This window comes from Agelaius tricolor, unplaced genomic scaffold, assembly GCF_023055355.1.
Source record: "Agelaius tricolor isolate 1412-34295 unplaced genomic scaffold, bAgeTri1.0.p SCAF_25, whole genome shotgun sequence".
NCBI classification, from domain to species: Eukaryota; Metazoa; Chordata; class Aves; order Passeriformes; family Icteridae; genus Agelaius; species Agelaius tricolor.
Genome location: NW_027269285.1, coordinates 9998283 through 10014169, shown reverse-complemented (window position 1 = coordinate 10014169; position 15887 = coordinate 9998283). Strand labels below are relative to the sequence as shown.

Below are 15887 nucleotides of genomic sequence, written 5' to 3'. Positions count from 1 at the left end.
CAGCCCCACCACTCGTTTGCAATGCAATTCCCAGGCAGCTGAGTTAGAGGCCAGCCTCCATCCACAGCTCAGGCAGAGTCACACTCCAAGGGCAATTCTGACCATTTAACTGGAATCGTGCTCCAGATCACCTGAATTCAAGCACTGCCACTCCAAAGCTGGCAGGTGGGGTCCAGAGAACGAAGTTGGTTTATCCAGGTGGGACTTAACCAAGCCACCATGGCAATTAACTCAGCCCTGTGTAACTGGCGTCCTTGGTCTCTGAACCACTGCTCACTCTTCTTCCTTGCCAGAAACCAAGCAGTGAGCCAAGGAGCTCCTCTGGAAGTGCAGCACCACTGCTCTGGGACCTTGGTTCATGTCCAGAGCCTTTCAGCAGAGTCACCTGCACGTGTGAAGCCGTAATTAGAGTTCAAAGCTGCACGAACAGATACTAAACATTTCCTCAACGAGGCACAGCCACAGCAAATGAAAATACTTGCAGAAAAATCGTCCCCAACCTCCATCTGCCTATCTTCCAGTCCAGCAAGGACTACAGTTTTCGTGAGCTTATACAGGCAAAGGTAAAAAGGAACAACAATATGACTTTTGTAAAAAATCTGCAGTGTTTATTGCTGCCTCTGATAAGATTTAGCTGCCCTAGGCCATGAAAGAGGACAGGACTGGCAAAGAGGGGAGCAGTAAGGTATGAAAAGCAGAAAACCAGGCTGGAGCTAAGTCTCAGTAAGGAAAACCAAAGATCAAAACATAGGAAGTTAAAAAAGAAGAGACCAACCATGGCATAAAATGAACAACGTACAGGGAAACAAATGTTAGGACTGTTTTCAAAGATTCCCTTCGTAAACACTGTATTTGGCATCTCAGCTAGTGACAGGAAGCTGCTATGTGGAAAATTAGTTGGAATTTGGGAAGGTGGGACTTGAAAACCTAAAGCAAAGTTCCTGGTTGCTATAAAGCACACTGAGGGTTTTCTATGATCAAAATCTCACACAACCTACAGAATTAATACACTTATGACTCATTTCATTCCCACAGATGGTAGCTGGCATGGTCTTTAAATGAAATTCATTTCTTAAACACAAGTGAATTGAAAAATAGAGGATTTAAGACAAATATCCTGAATAGAAAACCCTTCAAAAAAGATCAAATTGTCTGTACCTGCAAGCTAACATCCCTATATCAAACTTCTGAAAAGCAGTGAATGCACCTGAAGACGTTTAAAAGCATTAAAAATCTTGTTTCATCTCTTACTACACCTTTCAGGCATACTCCTCTGAGCATCACCAGTACAAGACTTGACACGTGGACCTTCAAAGGCATGGAGCATTGAAATTGAATTCAAAGGGACTGAAATGCCTCAATGCTTTCCAGACTCTGGGAGCGAGGGCTCATTGGCTTAATTGGGAATTAAGGACCATCAGCAAGAGTTTGCTCCCAAGGATCAGAGCCTGGACAATCAAGACCGTGTTTCTTCCCTCCTGAAGACGCTGCCAGAGCTGGCAGGCTCCTCTGTAAGGATGAGAGGAGCCTGGAAGATGATGCTCTCAATCAGACCCTGCCTTGTGGGGCTCCAGCAGTTACATCCTTCTGTGGCCATCCAGTCCTGCCTTCCTTCAGTAACTCAGCTTTTTAATGATGTGCATCCAGCAGACCAAGATTATGGTCTAATTGAAATCTATCCAAGTAGAGTGCTACTGTATTTTAAAGAACATGGACAAGCCAAGGATCTGGTCTCCTTTCTGCTTCTTTTTCCCTGACAGTGCTAAGGATTCCAGTAAGATGGCTTAGGAAAGCTTGCCATTGCCTTTCCAATTTTAACAGCTACTCCTGAACAAAACCCCACTGTTGGGAAAAAGCACTTCCTCCCCATACAACGATGGGGTACTGCACACAAAGAAGCACCTAGCAGTTTAGTTCACATTTTTTAATAACATGGCACAATTTACATTACACAAGTCTTCGCTGAGGAGGAAACATGCTGAAGATTGAGAGCCGCTTCACTTTTCTGTTCACATAGGATCTAGAAAGGACTTTATTACATACAGGATAAACAGCAAAAAGGTTTGTATATAACAATCTCTTTACAATACTGAAAGCTACCACTACGGTTCCAGTGTACATATTCCTCAGGGTTGGGACTTTTTTGTATTTTTCCTTTTGTTTGTAGAAAAAAAAAAAAAGAAAAAAAAAAAGAAACACTGCACAACATCTGGAGTTCACAAAAATCTGAAGCTCACAACTAAACCTTCAGTTGACTACTAAAATAGATCTCTGATCATTAGAAACAACTGTTTGTAGTTAACTTTTTCTTTTTTTTCTTTTTTTTTGCCAAAACAGGGTAACAACTTCAGATAGCACTTTAATACACTAGAAGACCAATGGAACTAATTTTATTTCATACATATATTTTACAGTCCAGTAGACAAGATATTGAATTCTCTCTGATAAAGTCATATTCTCTCCAAATATTTAGACAAGAAACTCAACACATTATAAAAAAGTGTGTTATGAAAAGACAGATTTCAGAAGATTGATGCATATTTTTAAAAAGGACCGTGTTCTTCAGGTTATTTCATGTCTTCTATGATTAGGGAACAACAAGGCTGACCTGTTAGCTATTCACAGACTTTATTACCAACTGAAATACAACAAATTCCATTATGAAATCTGCAATGGAGTTCATTAATTAAACTACTGATCCACAGTGAAAACATATCCATCATTTAGAAAAGTATTCACTTTCTTGTAGGATTTGTTTCAATGTAGTTAAAAATCACTTAACACAAAAAATGTGTGTACAGATAAAAATGACACACTGGCAATAAAACCAGACATGAATGGCTATAAGCAGATGTTCTCCCCCAAAATAAATTTGACATGTTAAGTGACAAAAGTTCTGGAAAATCTCCAGCATTCCATTATTACCATTTAACCCAGATTAATATGACTGAAACCCAATCTTCCATGACTCCATGTCAGTGATCACAGAGCACTAATCCTGACACCATCCAAGGGACACACGAGTTACAGTGACCTCAGCAGCCTGATGCAAGGGTTCACACAGAAAACTACACCTCTGAAGGGCTGTTTCTTCATCAAAACAAGAGAAGTAGGCTTCCATTAGAAATGAGCTTGTTCAGGGAAAATATGACTTTAATTATGTTGTGTGTTGAAAAGGCTCCTTTGAGTTATAAAGGCTTTTGTGAAAAGCCTTAAAATTCATTGCATAGTTGAAGGGGTTTAGCTGTCTATAACAATATAAGTAACACAGCATAAGCAGACTGTGTTGATCAATATTAAGTTTGCAAATAGCACAGTTTAAGAAGTATTAATGTATTATGTTACTTAATTTTATCTATTTACATTTGTACAAAGTAAAGCTTTCATCTTACCCTTTTTGCATATATGAACCATTAATCCATGAAGCAATCTTTTTACATAAATATCTACAATTGACTTCACTTCTGGTTTGAAAGAGCTTTGTAGGGTTGAAATTGGTGGTGGCTTGTTTCTAGTCAAATCACTCAGACTGATGTCTTGTTCTTCAGTTCAAATTTTGAAATTTTTAAGCTAGAAATAAAATAGAGTAGGAGACACGAGGAACATATGGAACATTGGCTAAAAGATCTGGAAAATTTCAACATATAATATACAAAAAAAATCATTTCAAAATCTTTGCACTCAGGTCTATACATATTGTACACTGGGTCACATCCCCAGTCTGTATCAATGACTAGTAAGAAGGTCTTTATATTATGTTCATTTACAAGGTTTTTGTCCCTCTTGCTCTGGTTTTCATTGAGTCTCACTCTGCTTATCGAGCTTCGATGTCCTTGAGGGTGTGAGAGGGAGGCCTCTCTCTCATCTCTGTGGACAGAGGAGTAGTCCTTCTGGGAGAGCCGGGCCGAGGGCCCAGCGTGGAGATAAGAGGCGGAGGGGCACTGAGAGCTGCTGTGGGGGGAGTTTTATTGAGGAGGCCGTTCTGGTGTCCCGTGGGGGGACTGACGCGGGGGTAGTGCATGCTGGGCAGTCCTGGCGTGAGCAGGCCGGGGTGGGGCAGGTGCCCGTCCAGGGCGGCGGGGTGCACCGAGTGCAGGCGCGCGTGCTCGTAGTCCTCGCGGAGCATGTGCAGCCGCTCCCGCTCGTCCAGGTGGGCGCCCCTCTCGTGCTCCCGGCGCGGGTCCACGGACAGAGGGTGGTGGTGGTGGTGGTGGTGGTTGTAGTCGTGAGGTTCCCGATCCCTGAATGACCTGTCTGCTTCGTACAACCTTGGCGTAGAGAGGCGATGGAGGGGGTCATTTCTTAGCAAAAAGTCTCTGCCCAGGGGGTCTCTCCGATGAATATCCAGCTCTCTGTAGGGATCTCTCAAGGGATCTCTCATTGGATCCCAGTGGAAAGAAGGATAGGGGAAACGTTCTCCACCAGGAATTGGGCTAATTCCCATAAAAGGGGTCATCATGCGAGTCCTGTCCAGGCCACTGATGCTGTTCATGTGATGTATACCAGTCACACCTACAGTCATGGGCATAGACACTAAAGGACTTGGGTGGACGTTGGATGTGGATATAGGTGGTGGCTGATCAGATGACCTATGAGTCTGAGGTCCCTCAGGCTGAACATCATGGTCTTCCTTTCGCTCTTCCTTCACCTTGACTTCGTTGCTTTTCTTCGGGTTGTCGTACGCCGGCTCGTTCTTCCTGTCGGCCTCGCGGTTGGAAGTGCTGTTGGGCCTGGTGCTCTCCACAACGGGGGGCCTGGCATAGGGGGAAGGAACCCTGGGCATTTGCTTAGACTCTTCCACCACTCCCCTTTCATGGCTCAGGCCTTCTTTCTCCGAAACGTAGCTGTCCTTCACCTTGTGCTCTTCAACATTAATCTCCTTCCGAGATTCTGAGTGATCCCTCTCTCGTTCTTTGGGTTTCTCTTTTTCTCGAACCTCGGGATTCAGATGGCTCCTGATCTGCTCGCTTGAGCTGCGGTTATGTCCGAGGGAGTTTACTGGATGGATAGGTGCTGGCGAAGGATGGCTGGAGTGTCTTTTCTCAATGCTCTCCCTACAAGAAAGAGAAGTGTGAAATGAAGGCATGAGAAGCTCTGCAAAGTAAACAAAGCATCAGAGTGCCTGGCTTTCTACTCGTGGCTTTGCAGAGAGCTGGTGACGTGCACTGGTAAAGGCACTGCGCCTTTGGCACACCCAAAACTCCAGAAGAACATCCCATCTCTAAACTTGGCCTACTCTGTTATCTCATCAGAGCAGCTGCAGATCTCCAAAGCTGCTCTGTAAAGAATCTGGCTGAGATCTCAAACACTGAACTCCACAGAAGGCTCCCATGGGAATCTAGCTCTAGGACATGTATTTATTTCAAAGACTTTAAATGTTTGCAAAGAAGAGAGAGAAAAGTAAAAACATACTCATTTCATCCAAAACGTGAGGGAATTAAATACAAATTACATGGTTAAGAGTATTCTACCTACTTCTTCTATTAAGAATACATTTGGGAAAACAGATTACTATTTTTCAAATGGCTTTTAAAAACATTTCCAGACCCCTGTACACTACTAATTTCTCTCCTCTATTCTTTTCAAATGTCTAGCTTTTCAATTTACTTTTTGCAATTCCATTTACTTCAAACTGAGGCAAAATCCTTTTGAGCACCACCAGTACTGATGGTGCCAACACAGCCCTCTGACAGGAAGGCACTTCCTGAGTGTGCAGTGACTCCCAGTGCAAGTGTTTAACAGAGCTGCCCATCACACAGATTTGTGCTGACCTCCTCAGCAGAGATAAGTCTGCTCTGTCCCTCCATCCTTCAGACTCGCTCTGAAAACATCATGCCTGGAGTCAGCAGCTTCTTAGATGACCAACCCCTTCCATTTCTAGGTTAAAACAAGCTGAGCAGGACAGAACCAATGCTACAAAGTCAGAAAATACTGTGAATTCATTCCATCTTTCAAACCTAGTATTGGTGTACAAAAGATTGGGGAATTATTGTCTGGCAGTGAACAAAAATCTAAATATGGAAATGGGTTCCATACCAATTATTTTCAGGAAGTAGTGTTGACCAGGAGTTGTTATGGGCAATGCTAAGTGAAAAAGCTCTCCCATTTAAAACTAATGAAATTCACAAGGTGAATCTAATCCCTCAGCTCCAGTGATTTTAACCTCTTAGTAATTTCAATTGACCTCTGAGTTGGAATCTCTCCATAAAGACAGCTCCACATATTCAGTGCTGGACACATGCTGTTTGCTGAGCATGGAAATTCTGTTCCATGTGGGTAAGGGACAACGTGCTGTTAAAGGCAACAATTATTTATGGCCAGAAACTAAAACCAAGAAGTTCCAACTCAACATAAGAAAGAACTTCTTTCCATTGAGGGTGGCAGAGCACTGGAAGAGGATGCCCAGGGAGGTCTCTCTGAAGACAAAACCCACCTGGCACATTCCTGTGTCACCTGCTCTGGGTGGCCCTGCCTCAGCAGGGGGTTGGAGTGGATGATCTCCAGAGGTCCCTTCCAACCCCAGCTATTCTGGGATTCTGTGGAAAGGGTAAGCAGTGAGGGCTCCCCTCAGCTGACATGGTGTCTCTCTGGTGCTGGTGTCACCAGCAGGTGACACTCTGGGCAAGATCAGCAGTAGTGGCTGCTGAAGGGCAGCTCAGAGGGTGACTTCACAGTGAACACTTGCTCCTTCATCTGTACAATTTCTGCCACCGACTTTTTTTGCTGAGCTGTGTAAGATTTGTAGCTCTAGGTACTTTTGGACAGTGAAACTGCAGCAAATGCAGAAAAAATGCCTGTGGAGAAGGAAACTCTCATTTTCATGTCACCAGGTGCATCTTTTTGATGTGTCTAGACTGAACTGTTGAAACTGTCATTTCATGGGCCGTGTCTGAGAGACCTCCAAAGTCCAGAATGTGACTCCTGGAAAACACTTGGAAGACAGAGCATCTGATACCAGCCCTGCCTGGTCTGCACTGTCCAGCACTTCACTGCTTGGGATCAGGTGCTGCCTTCATTCAATGGGACCTGAACAGTCTGGAAATCACATCCTGGCTCTAATTTCCCTCCACTTGCTTTCCACCAAGAGTTGAGGCATTTAACAGCTTCCACATCTGGACACAGGGAGATGAAGTCAAGGCCCTCCAGTGAAGGATTCTCAACATGAAGGTTCAATTCTTTTACTTTGCTGGGAAAACACTGGCTTGTGGGCTCTGCAATACCTGATCTTTTATTTATTTTGCTCATGGGACTAGTTCAGAGGGTACCCTTAATTGTTTTATTTCCCTAGGAAAGCTCATTCAGTCCTTTTGTTGATATTTAATCAATTTCCTATATAATTGGAGTACTTTAAATGACATATAAAATGTGGAAAAAATAACAGCTGTTTTCTGTAATTAAGGAGAAATATATGTGCAACCAAAATGACAAATTCCTTTGCCAATGTCATTGTATTCAGTGACAGTCCTGTGGTAACATCTCAAGAGGCTCCTGATTATCCAGCTCATTTAAGGGAACTAACTGCACATAGTCCAGTGGACAGAGAAGGAATAACTTTTTAATCCTCACATTTGTCAAGAGCTCCTGAGGTTGATAATATAAGAACAGCTCTAAGCCACTGCCTCCACAAAGAAGAAACTTAAAATCACATTATCCAATGAACTTATTACCAAGTAAGAGAAGTTCTGAGGCTGTGTGCTACACTGAAAAATACTGAATTTCTTATGCTGAGGTGTGTGCCTCATTTTATATTGATTGAAAGATCAACAGATTCTTGGTTGGTTTGGTTTAATGCTCTAGGACTGCAGACCCTTAAATGCCATTATGATTATACTGGAAGTGTTCAGTGACATCTTTTAAACAAAATACCACTGAAAAGGAACAAATCCTGCTTTCCACATTTGCTATTTTTACTTTTTTTTTTCCCCTAATGTTGGGCTGGAATAAAAGAGTCTTTAAAAAAAACCCTCCACAACTGCAATCCATCAGTCCCAGAATACCCAGAGCTGGAAGGGAGATGCAGTGTTCCAGGAGCCATCAGGGCTCTGCAGTGCCACTCCCAGCCAGGAAAGGGTCACTGCTGCAGTTCTGTACTCTCTGGGCTGTCTGAGGATTCACCTCCCAGCCTGCCTGGCAGGGGCTCTGGTGCACAGGCCATGCAGCTGATCCAAGAGGAGCCACCAGGGATCTCCACCCCACCCCAATCCAACCTTAGCTGGGGAGCTCCAATTGAGCTCAATGCTTTTGGCTTCCTGGGCCATTCCTGGGTTGGTACAGTTAGACCCTTGATGTCCAGGTGATTTTGAGATGAAATCAAACCTCTGGGTGTGATTCCCAGCTCTTCCTGCTCGGGCAAATTCATTTCAAATAGATAACAAAGGTTGGGACCTCAACTAGAAAGCTCTGTGCTCATCCCACTGGGTGCCCCTGGATGTAAGGAGGAGGTGGGAGAGGCTCTCAACTCCTCAGACACTCTCTGCACAGGGAGCACAGCTCTGGGAAGGGATTCTCAGCCTTCCTCACACAGCCCAGAGAGTGAAGATGCTGCAAAGTGCCATGTCCCAGCCCACAGCCTGGGCACACAGCAGCACTGCAGGGGTGAAACCAGGACTGCACTCACTGCAGGCTGGAACTGTGCACAAGTGTGAGGGATGGATGATGCTTACTGCTAAGCTCTCAAATTATTGAACAGAAATATGTTCTGAGCTATGATATGGAGTTCAGGCAATGCCAAAGCAGCTTGCAATGAATGTTTTCAGTGAGAGATTTCCTTCAATAGAACACTCCATGAGAAAACAACAAAACAACAACCAAAATAATCACATAATTCTACAGACTACCCAGTTCATAGTAACTAAAATGCTTTGCCATTCAAGCCAGTAAAGTTACTCACATGCTTAAGCCTTTTGCAGGACAGAAAACCCAATTTGTAACAGCGATTTCTTTTGAAGCATTAACATCAGACATGAAAATAATGAAGCTATGCTACCAAACAGAAAATATTCCAAATGGAAAATGTAGGTGAAAAGATCTGTAGTTAGCCTTTCTTTTAGAACAATGTAGAAAAGCTCTTACATGTAGTTTTAGAATATCTAATGTGTTAGCATAACTTCTTTTAGAAAAGGCTACTAATGCATATCTTTGGGTTAGTGACAGAGAAGTCAGAAAAGCACATCTCCTAAATATTCTTTTAGATTAAAATATTAGAAACAAATAGCCATTATGTAGTAAAGTAATGTGCAAACTTAACAGGAAAGCCATCAAGCCACAACTGAAAAAGCTGAAATCAGCCTCTCTACAGTTTTCAAGGAAGGCATGACACTTGCTGAATGGCAAACTCTTATAAATTTGGTACTTCAATGTTAAGAGGAATTTTTACTGCGTTAACTGAATAATGGGAACAGTCCTGACAAAAAATAAATATGACCAGGTTTTACTTTCCATTAACCCTTCCCAGCCTGGACATGTGAGCATGCAAGTCCATGTAAAACACTGAATAGAAAGAAGCTGTGTTGGAAGGTGTGCTAACAGCAGTGCAAGTGTAGGGGCTTCTTTGAGGGGAAAGAAGGTGCTTTTCATGAACTGCATGCTCTGAAGCTTGCTATGGTTTTGGCACATGACATTCCTGGTGCATTTTAGTCTTCTCATCTCACACCTTTAGCACTGGTCCCTCTGGTGAGGCTGTTTTTGAGGAGGGAGAAAGTGTTTTGCAGACAAGGTCTGATTTACAAAGATATTTAAGTATTTGAAGGTGCAGATAAGCATCTGATAGACCTCAGAATCCTTTCCTCCATGCTGTCAGGCACTATCTCCATGTTAACCCTTCAAGAGACCTATGACAATGTGAATAAGGTAAGAGTGGGTGGGTTTGATTCTATTCCCACTTAACACTGCCTGAGCTGGGCTCCAGCAAAGCTCCTTCAGGTGAAGTGTGAGGTGCAAGTGGGAAGAGAAACCCTGCAGAGGGGAACACCTGAGCTGCAAACCTGCCTCTTCCGTGGTGCCACCCTGGGGACAGCTCCAGGTGTGCCTCGGGTGAAGCTCTGGGTTCACAAGGTGCCAGGCTGGGGAGGGTTAAAAGCGGAACGGAGCCCCAAGCTTTGAACTAGACAATTCTTGGAAGTGTTCTTTCGTACCTTTCTTTGTCATCTTTACTAACAGATGAGTCTCGTTTATCTACATCTCTATCTCTGTCATGAGCTGCAGCAGATGAACTGCGCTCCAGCTCTCCTGGCTTCAGCCAGGGCGGAGGGGTCGGGAACGAAGGAGGAGTTCGGTGCAGTCGGTTCCAGGGCTCGTGAGGGTTGCTAAAGCTCTGCATACTGGGGCCATCCTTGTGGCCGAACATTGAGTTGGGTGCTGAAATGGTGAAGTGGAAAACAAAAAGGTTTAAGAAAAAGGTATGCTCTAGTGAAGGTACTTACCAAAACAACTTTTACAGCACTCAGAGTTAAAATGAATACATATTATTGGGAGCTGGAAAAGGAAAGGAAATTAACAGAGATTCATTAGAGGGTCTCATTCCTAAAAATGGGCAGGCATCTGACAGCTCTTTTAATTGGAAAGGGAAATGCTGTGGATAAAATTGACAAGGGATGAAGTAAGATAAAAGTGACAATGACCCTTATTCCAAATGTTTTGGAGACATCAGGAAATGACTTTTATAGGGACTATAAATAATGGAACTTGTTGCATTTGATCCTGAACCAAAATAAAATAATATGTGACCAAAATCATGCCAGATTTGAAGTATGAAGAAAAAGAGTGACTTTTAAAAGGATGATTTTCTGTGACTGGCTAAATTTAGAAAAATGTTGATGAACCTGGACTAGTAAATGCAGGTTAGTGATCTTTTCCAGGCATATGGCCTGAATTACTGGTGAGAAAGGAAAAAAAAATCTCCATCCACAGCTCCCTAGCTGCACACATTATTTACTTCTGAACATGCAACAAAACTGTGGGAAATTTCACACTCAAAGGCTCTATTTTTTTAATGAACAATGTAATGGTAACATTTAGCACTAGGTTGAAACCAAACTATTAAGTAATTAACAAAAACCAATTTACTGACAACTGGAAAAGGTTCTTTTCCAAATTCCCATCTTTTAGTGGTAGGTGATGTAACCAACCAGTACAAAAGAGAGCCAAGAGTCCCCTGAGTGGCCCTGGCAGGCTGCAGAGCAGGGAGGGCCGTGGCCCAGTACTCACTGACTGTGGGGTTCCCGAGCCCCCCGAAGGCGTTGCTGCCCACGGCGGTGAGGCCGCTGAACGATGCCGGCCGGTTGAAGGGCTCTGCAAACCAACACAAAGAGCTGAAACCCCTGAGGCTGCCAGCTCCCACCCAGCACCCCTGGGCACCCCTCTGCACCCCAGCTGTGCCCAGCTCCCCCCACACACAGCAGAGTTCTGAGGGGCTGGGACACAAAACATTGACTTTGTTCCTGGCCATACCCATGGCATCATCTACTAAAAAAATTCCTCTTAAAGGAAATCAAGATGTTAAAATGGACATGATACTTCATTTGAAACCTGCAAACATCTCTGGTTTTACTTCCTTTTATTTCTTTCCTCAGGAAATGTCCCTTGCTAGTCAGACATTATCATTAACTCTGGCAACTGTGCTCCAAACACCTTCAGGCCATGTCTCCTAAACCAAAGCCAGGGTATAAATAAAATGTCCTGTTCCACTGATATGTCATGCTGGCCAGAGCATTCTGTGATTCCCTTGGTGTTTATTGTTCATACTACACAAAAAACTAGTATGGACTGAAAAATGCTGGAAAAATTTTTTAGTTAATGCATACAGGCAACGGAAAAATCATATAAAGCAAATTCTCACTTTATTTTGGAGCAGCCTAACAATTTTGATGAAGTCACTTCTGGTAGATATCAGCACAGAGAAAAAGAAGCCCAAAGCCAGCATTTTCCACAGGCAGCAAAGTGCAGAATGATAAACCTGCATTGTCTGTTTGCTGTACCAGTTTGGTGACCCTCCCAAATGCTTCCCCATGCAAAATAAAATGCCAATGTAAAGTCTTGGTCTTGGATGCTCCCATAGTGGGCAAATCACCTTATTACAAAAGCAGTAAGCTAGAAAGGAAATAACAACATCTGGTAACTTGGGCAGTTCTGGTTTTAAATGGGTATTCACCAGTTTTCACTAACTGACACATGAAGCCAGATCACAAGATTTTAAAGCTATGTTTCCTATTCACTTTAATGGAAAACCAGATATCTAAGTAGGAGTTAGGAAAATAAACATCTCTGTGATCTGAAACATTGCCCTTAAGGCATTTTTTGGACTGGTTTAAAGCATAACTCAAACGAAACCCAGCTAGCCCTGTCACTCTGCTCCTCTAATGTCCAGAAGGTATTTCAAAACACAGTCAGTGACACTTTCTGTGTATTTAGAACTTCTACCTGGTAAAGACTAAAAGTAAACAGCTAAAATGTGCCATTTGTAAAGGTTAGTAAGCAGGATGCTCAGAGTGTCTCCCCACAGGAAGTTGTCATTTCTCAGTGGTCAATGCCTGAGCTGTACCCCCGAGCTGAGAGGACGTACCTAGGTGAGCAGCTGGGTTCAGGAAGTTGCTGTGGTGGGGTGGTGGGCCAAAAGGGGTTCCAGCTGGATGCCCCCCACCTGCCAAAACAAAGCAAAAGGGGTCAATTCCCAGCACAGGCTCACAGAGGGACTTGCTGTGCTCTGGGCTGTCCTGTCTTTAACAGCTGACATTGCTGTGCCCTGCATGGGGCTCACAGGGTCCTATGCAAAGAGCAGCTGCTTTTCCAAACAGAAATACCCAGTTAGATGATAAGGGATGCAGGGGAATGAATGTTTCAGGTCAGAAACAAAAAGGAAATGTGTGTGAAATACACCTTATTTCCAACACTGATCTCCACGATGCATCAGACATCACTCTGTGAGGAAATGTTCCTTCCTTTACTACCTAGCAGTGTTCCAGCAGGTTGGGCTTTTTATAAAAGCATACAGAATCATTTTAAAATATTTATCAAATAGACTAATAGCCCCTGGCATGTCTTGCAGAGAGTTCATAAGCCAAACCTTAAGGGAAATTCATGGCAAGGATCAGCATTTTAATGAGCAAGGAGCAAGAAGGGGATTTCACTTTCAGTACTCACTGGCTGTGGAGAAGAGAGTTGATGGCCGAGCCAGGTCATGGGGGTGGTGGATGGCTCCAAAAAGGCTGGGGCCTGGTGGCCTGCTCAGAAATTCTGGTTTCAGGCCAAAGTCCAGCTTGTGTGGGTCAGACTGCATCTGTTTCTGAAATGGAAAATAGGACTTGGAAGAGACTGTCTGAAAAGACAACAGCAAAAGGCACTTCCAGAATGATGTGGGTAGAGCAGCTCATTCATACTGATGTTTTAACAAGAATATTGGATTTTGGGACCCCAAGCACAGGTGCACAAATATTGGATTTTGGGACTCCCAAGCACAGCTGTTTTCCTGGAAGGGAGATCTAAGGCAAAGAGGGAAAAGCTCAGGCTCTTGCATATTTCCTGCTAATTTCACCAGTGTTTTCACATATGCTCATACCCATCCCTCCAGGATGTTCAGCACAGAGCTGCCTTCAACAACAAACATAAAACTCTCTGAAGAGGCCTCAGACACTTGCTGAGCTGTAAGGACAGGTCTGTCCCACAATAATTAAATGGGAATGCCAGCTTGGCCCTGGTCCCAGCTGGGCAGGGGTGCTGAAAGACCAGACATGGACACCAGAAGCACTCATTTCCCAGGGAAAGCTGCCACCAAGAAATGCTGGATGCAAAGCACCCTCCAGTGCCCCTCAGCCTGAAGAGGGGCTGAAAGGACCAGACTGCAGAGCAGGAGTGGTTGAGTCCCACTTTGACAGCTCCCACTCCACACCCAAAGTAGTGCATGTCTTTATTTACATGTGCTGGAGTCAGCAGCCTCCCTCTTGTGAGGGGAATTTGCTGAGGCAGCTGCACTGTGAGTGATAAGTGGATGAAGGATGTGCTCTTCTTTGTGCCACATCCCCATTTCAGGGGTGCCCACTTCAGTAGTTTTATAGAATGAAGGAAGAAAACCAAATTCCCAATTACCTGTGCTGCCAGAACTCCCTAAATGCAGATTGCTGATTAATTGTGCAGGGCAGCTGAAAGGATTTCTAAATGGGTAACAAGGAACCAGGAGATCTTAACAGTAGTTCTGGAGCAGGCTACGCTTTATAAATCAGTATTTAATACTGTGCCAGCCCCTATTGCAATGATATAAATATGCATATTAAAAAGTTATGATCAAATTAATGTGTGTGCCTCATAGCTGTTTTTCAAGTGCTAGAAACATGTCTGTGTAGTCATGAGAACAAAAAAAAAAAGAAAAAAAGGAAAACAAGAAAGGAAAAAGGAAACAAAGGCATTATCTATGTCTGGAGATAATGGCCTGCAAGAATACTGAAATTGCCAAGTCAAGGTCAAGTCTTTTAAGGAAGTAACACTGAAGTGCTTTAATAGTTAAAAGGAGTTCAGAAAATACAAATGCCTCACTTGAAGCCTGTGTGCCAGATTTTTATGCTGTGAACTCTTTTTATTCTTTTTTAACAACCAAGTTATAAACCCTGACAGGCATTACTCAGAATAGCAAAAGCTGGCTGAAGCTTTAATTGCAGCCATATGAATGGTGCTGCTCTAAATAACGAACAAATCCCCTGTCTGAAGAGGAACAGGAATACCATGGATGTGTTAAAAGATTTCTGAATGTGCTGGTTCACCTTAAAATAGTACCAGGGAAATGGTCAGATTTCTTTTCTCCCCAGCTGCTGTTCAGGAGAGCAGCCCCTGGGTGCCAATCCTTCCTAATGTATTTCCAGAAAATGTGTAACACCTGAGCATGCTGCCCACAAAAATCAATGTAAATGTCTGCACTGCCCTTAGATCAGGCTGTAAGGCCCTTCCTAAAGGAGAGAGGCCCAAATATGGAGCATAAATCCTCTCCTGAGCAGTGGGCAGTGTAAGGAGGGTGTAAATGTGCTCTGTGCCCTGACTGCTGTGCAGCCCTGTTGAATCCCTGAGGTGTGCAGAGGTTACCCAGGTCTTGCAGCAGAGGCACAGGCAGCCTAACAGCATCCACAGCTGCATGCAATTTTTCCTGAGGTCAGGAAGGTTGTGTTTTAAAGTTTCCCATTGTGCCTGCTCCTTCAGTGCCTGCTGCTGCCCTCTGCAAGCAATTACTGGGCCAGATCGTTACTGGCAGCAGTCCTGTGGCACTGCATGCAAACTGGAACCCAGCCCCTTTGATTCCCTGCTCTGTGCTCAGGCAGCACCTGCAGCTTGTGCAGAAGAAAAGGCACCTTCAGAACCACGGCAGTGAATAAGGAGAAATTGTCCTGTGTGAGCCTTTGGGCAGAGATTCACCTTTGTGGTCACATCAGGAGGGGGACACGGTTCCTGTGTATCAGGGACACCCCACCCCTCCTTACTGACCAGACACACTTCTCAATTATTCCTGAAAATATCATGCACAGCCTCAAAAACTCGAGCAACATCCTTTCATGTGCTTCTGGGCTTTATTCTTGATTTTTTTTTTTTTAACATGCAAGGTGGAAAAGTATGAGGTAAAAGAAATGGCTGCATGAAAATGGCATTTACTGTGAGTTATAAATATACTGGTTTGACCTCTCTCTGAATATCAAATCAAGGAAGATTCAAAGGACACAGATAGCATGGGAATAATAATTTCTTTTCAAGAAAATACCTTTTCAATAAAATAAAAAAAAAAGGACATATAACTCTCTAGGTCTATAATCTTGTCTTTTTTGATAATGGGAAGATGAATGAAGATCACTAGCAGGGGAAACATAAGGAAGCAGAGAAGAGAGATATGTCTACTGCAGCAAATTAACCTGTCAACC

At 43.6% G+C, this 15887-nt stretch overlaps 1 protein-coding gene across 8 annotated transcripts in view; it reads right to left on the bottom strand.

The window, feature by feature from the left end:
* Positions 1-1909: 1909 nt before the first annotated feature.
* AUTS2 (activator of transcription and developmental regulator AUTS2) overlaps positions 1910-15887 on the bottom strand; it is an 805512-nt gene continuing 791534 nt past the window's right edge. For all 8 annotated transcript variants that reach the window (XM_071448244.1, XM_071448243.1, XM_071448247.1 and 5 more), the window contains 5 exons: positions 13138-13279; positions 12560-12637; positions 11206-11289; positions 10134-10356; positions 1910-5054 (listed from right to left, as the gene is read on the bottom strand). In XM_071448244.1, coding sequence (XP_071304345.1) covers positions 3815-5054; positions 10134-10356; positions 11206-11289; positions 12560-12637; positions 13138-13279 — 1767 coding nt within the window. In that variant the 3' untranslated portion in view covers positions 1910-3814. The remainder of the gene's footprint in view (positions 5055-10133; positions 10357-11205; positions 11290-12559; positions 12638-13137; positions 13280-15887) is intronic.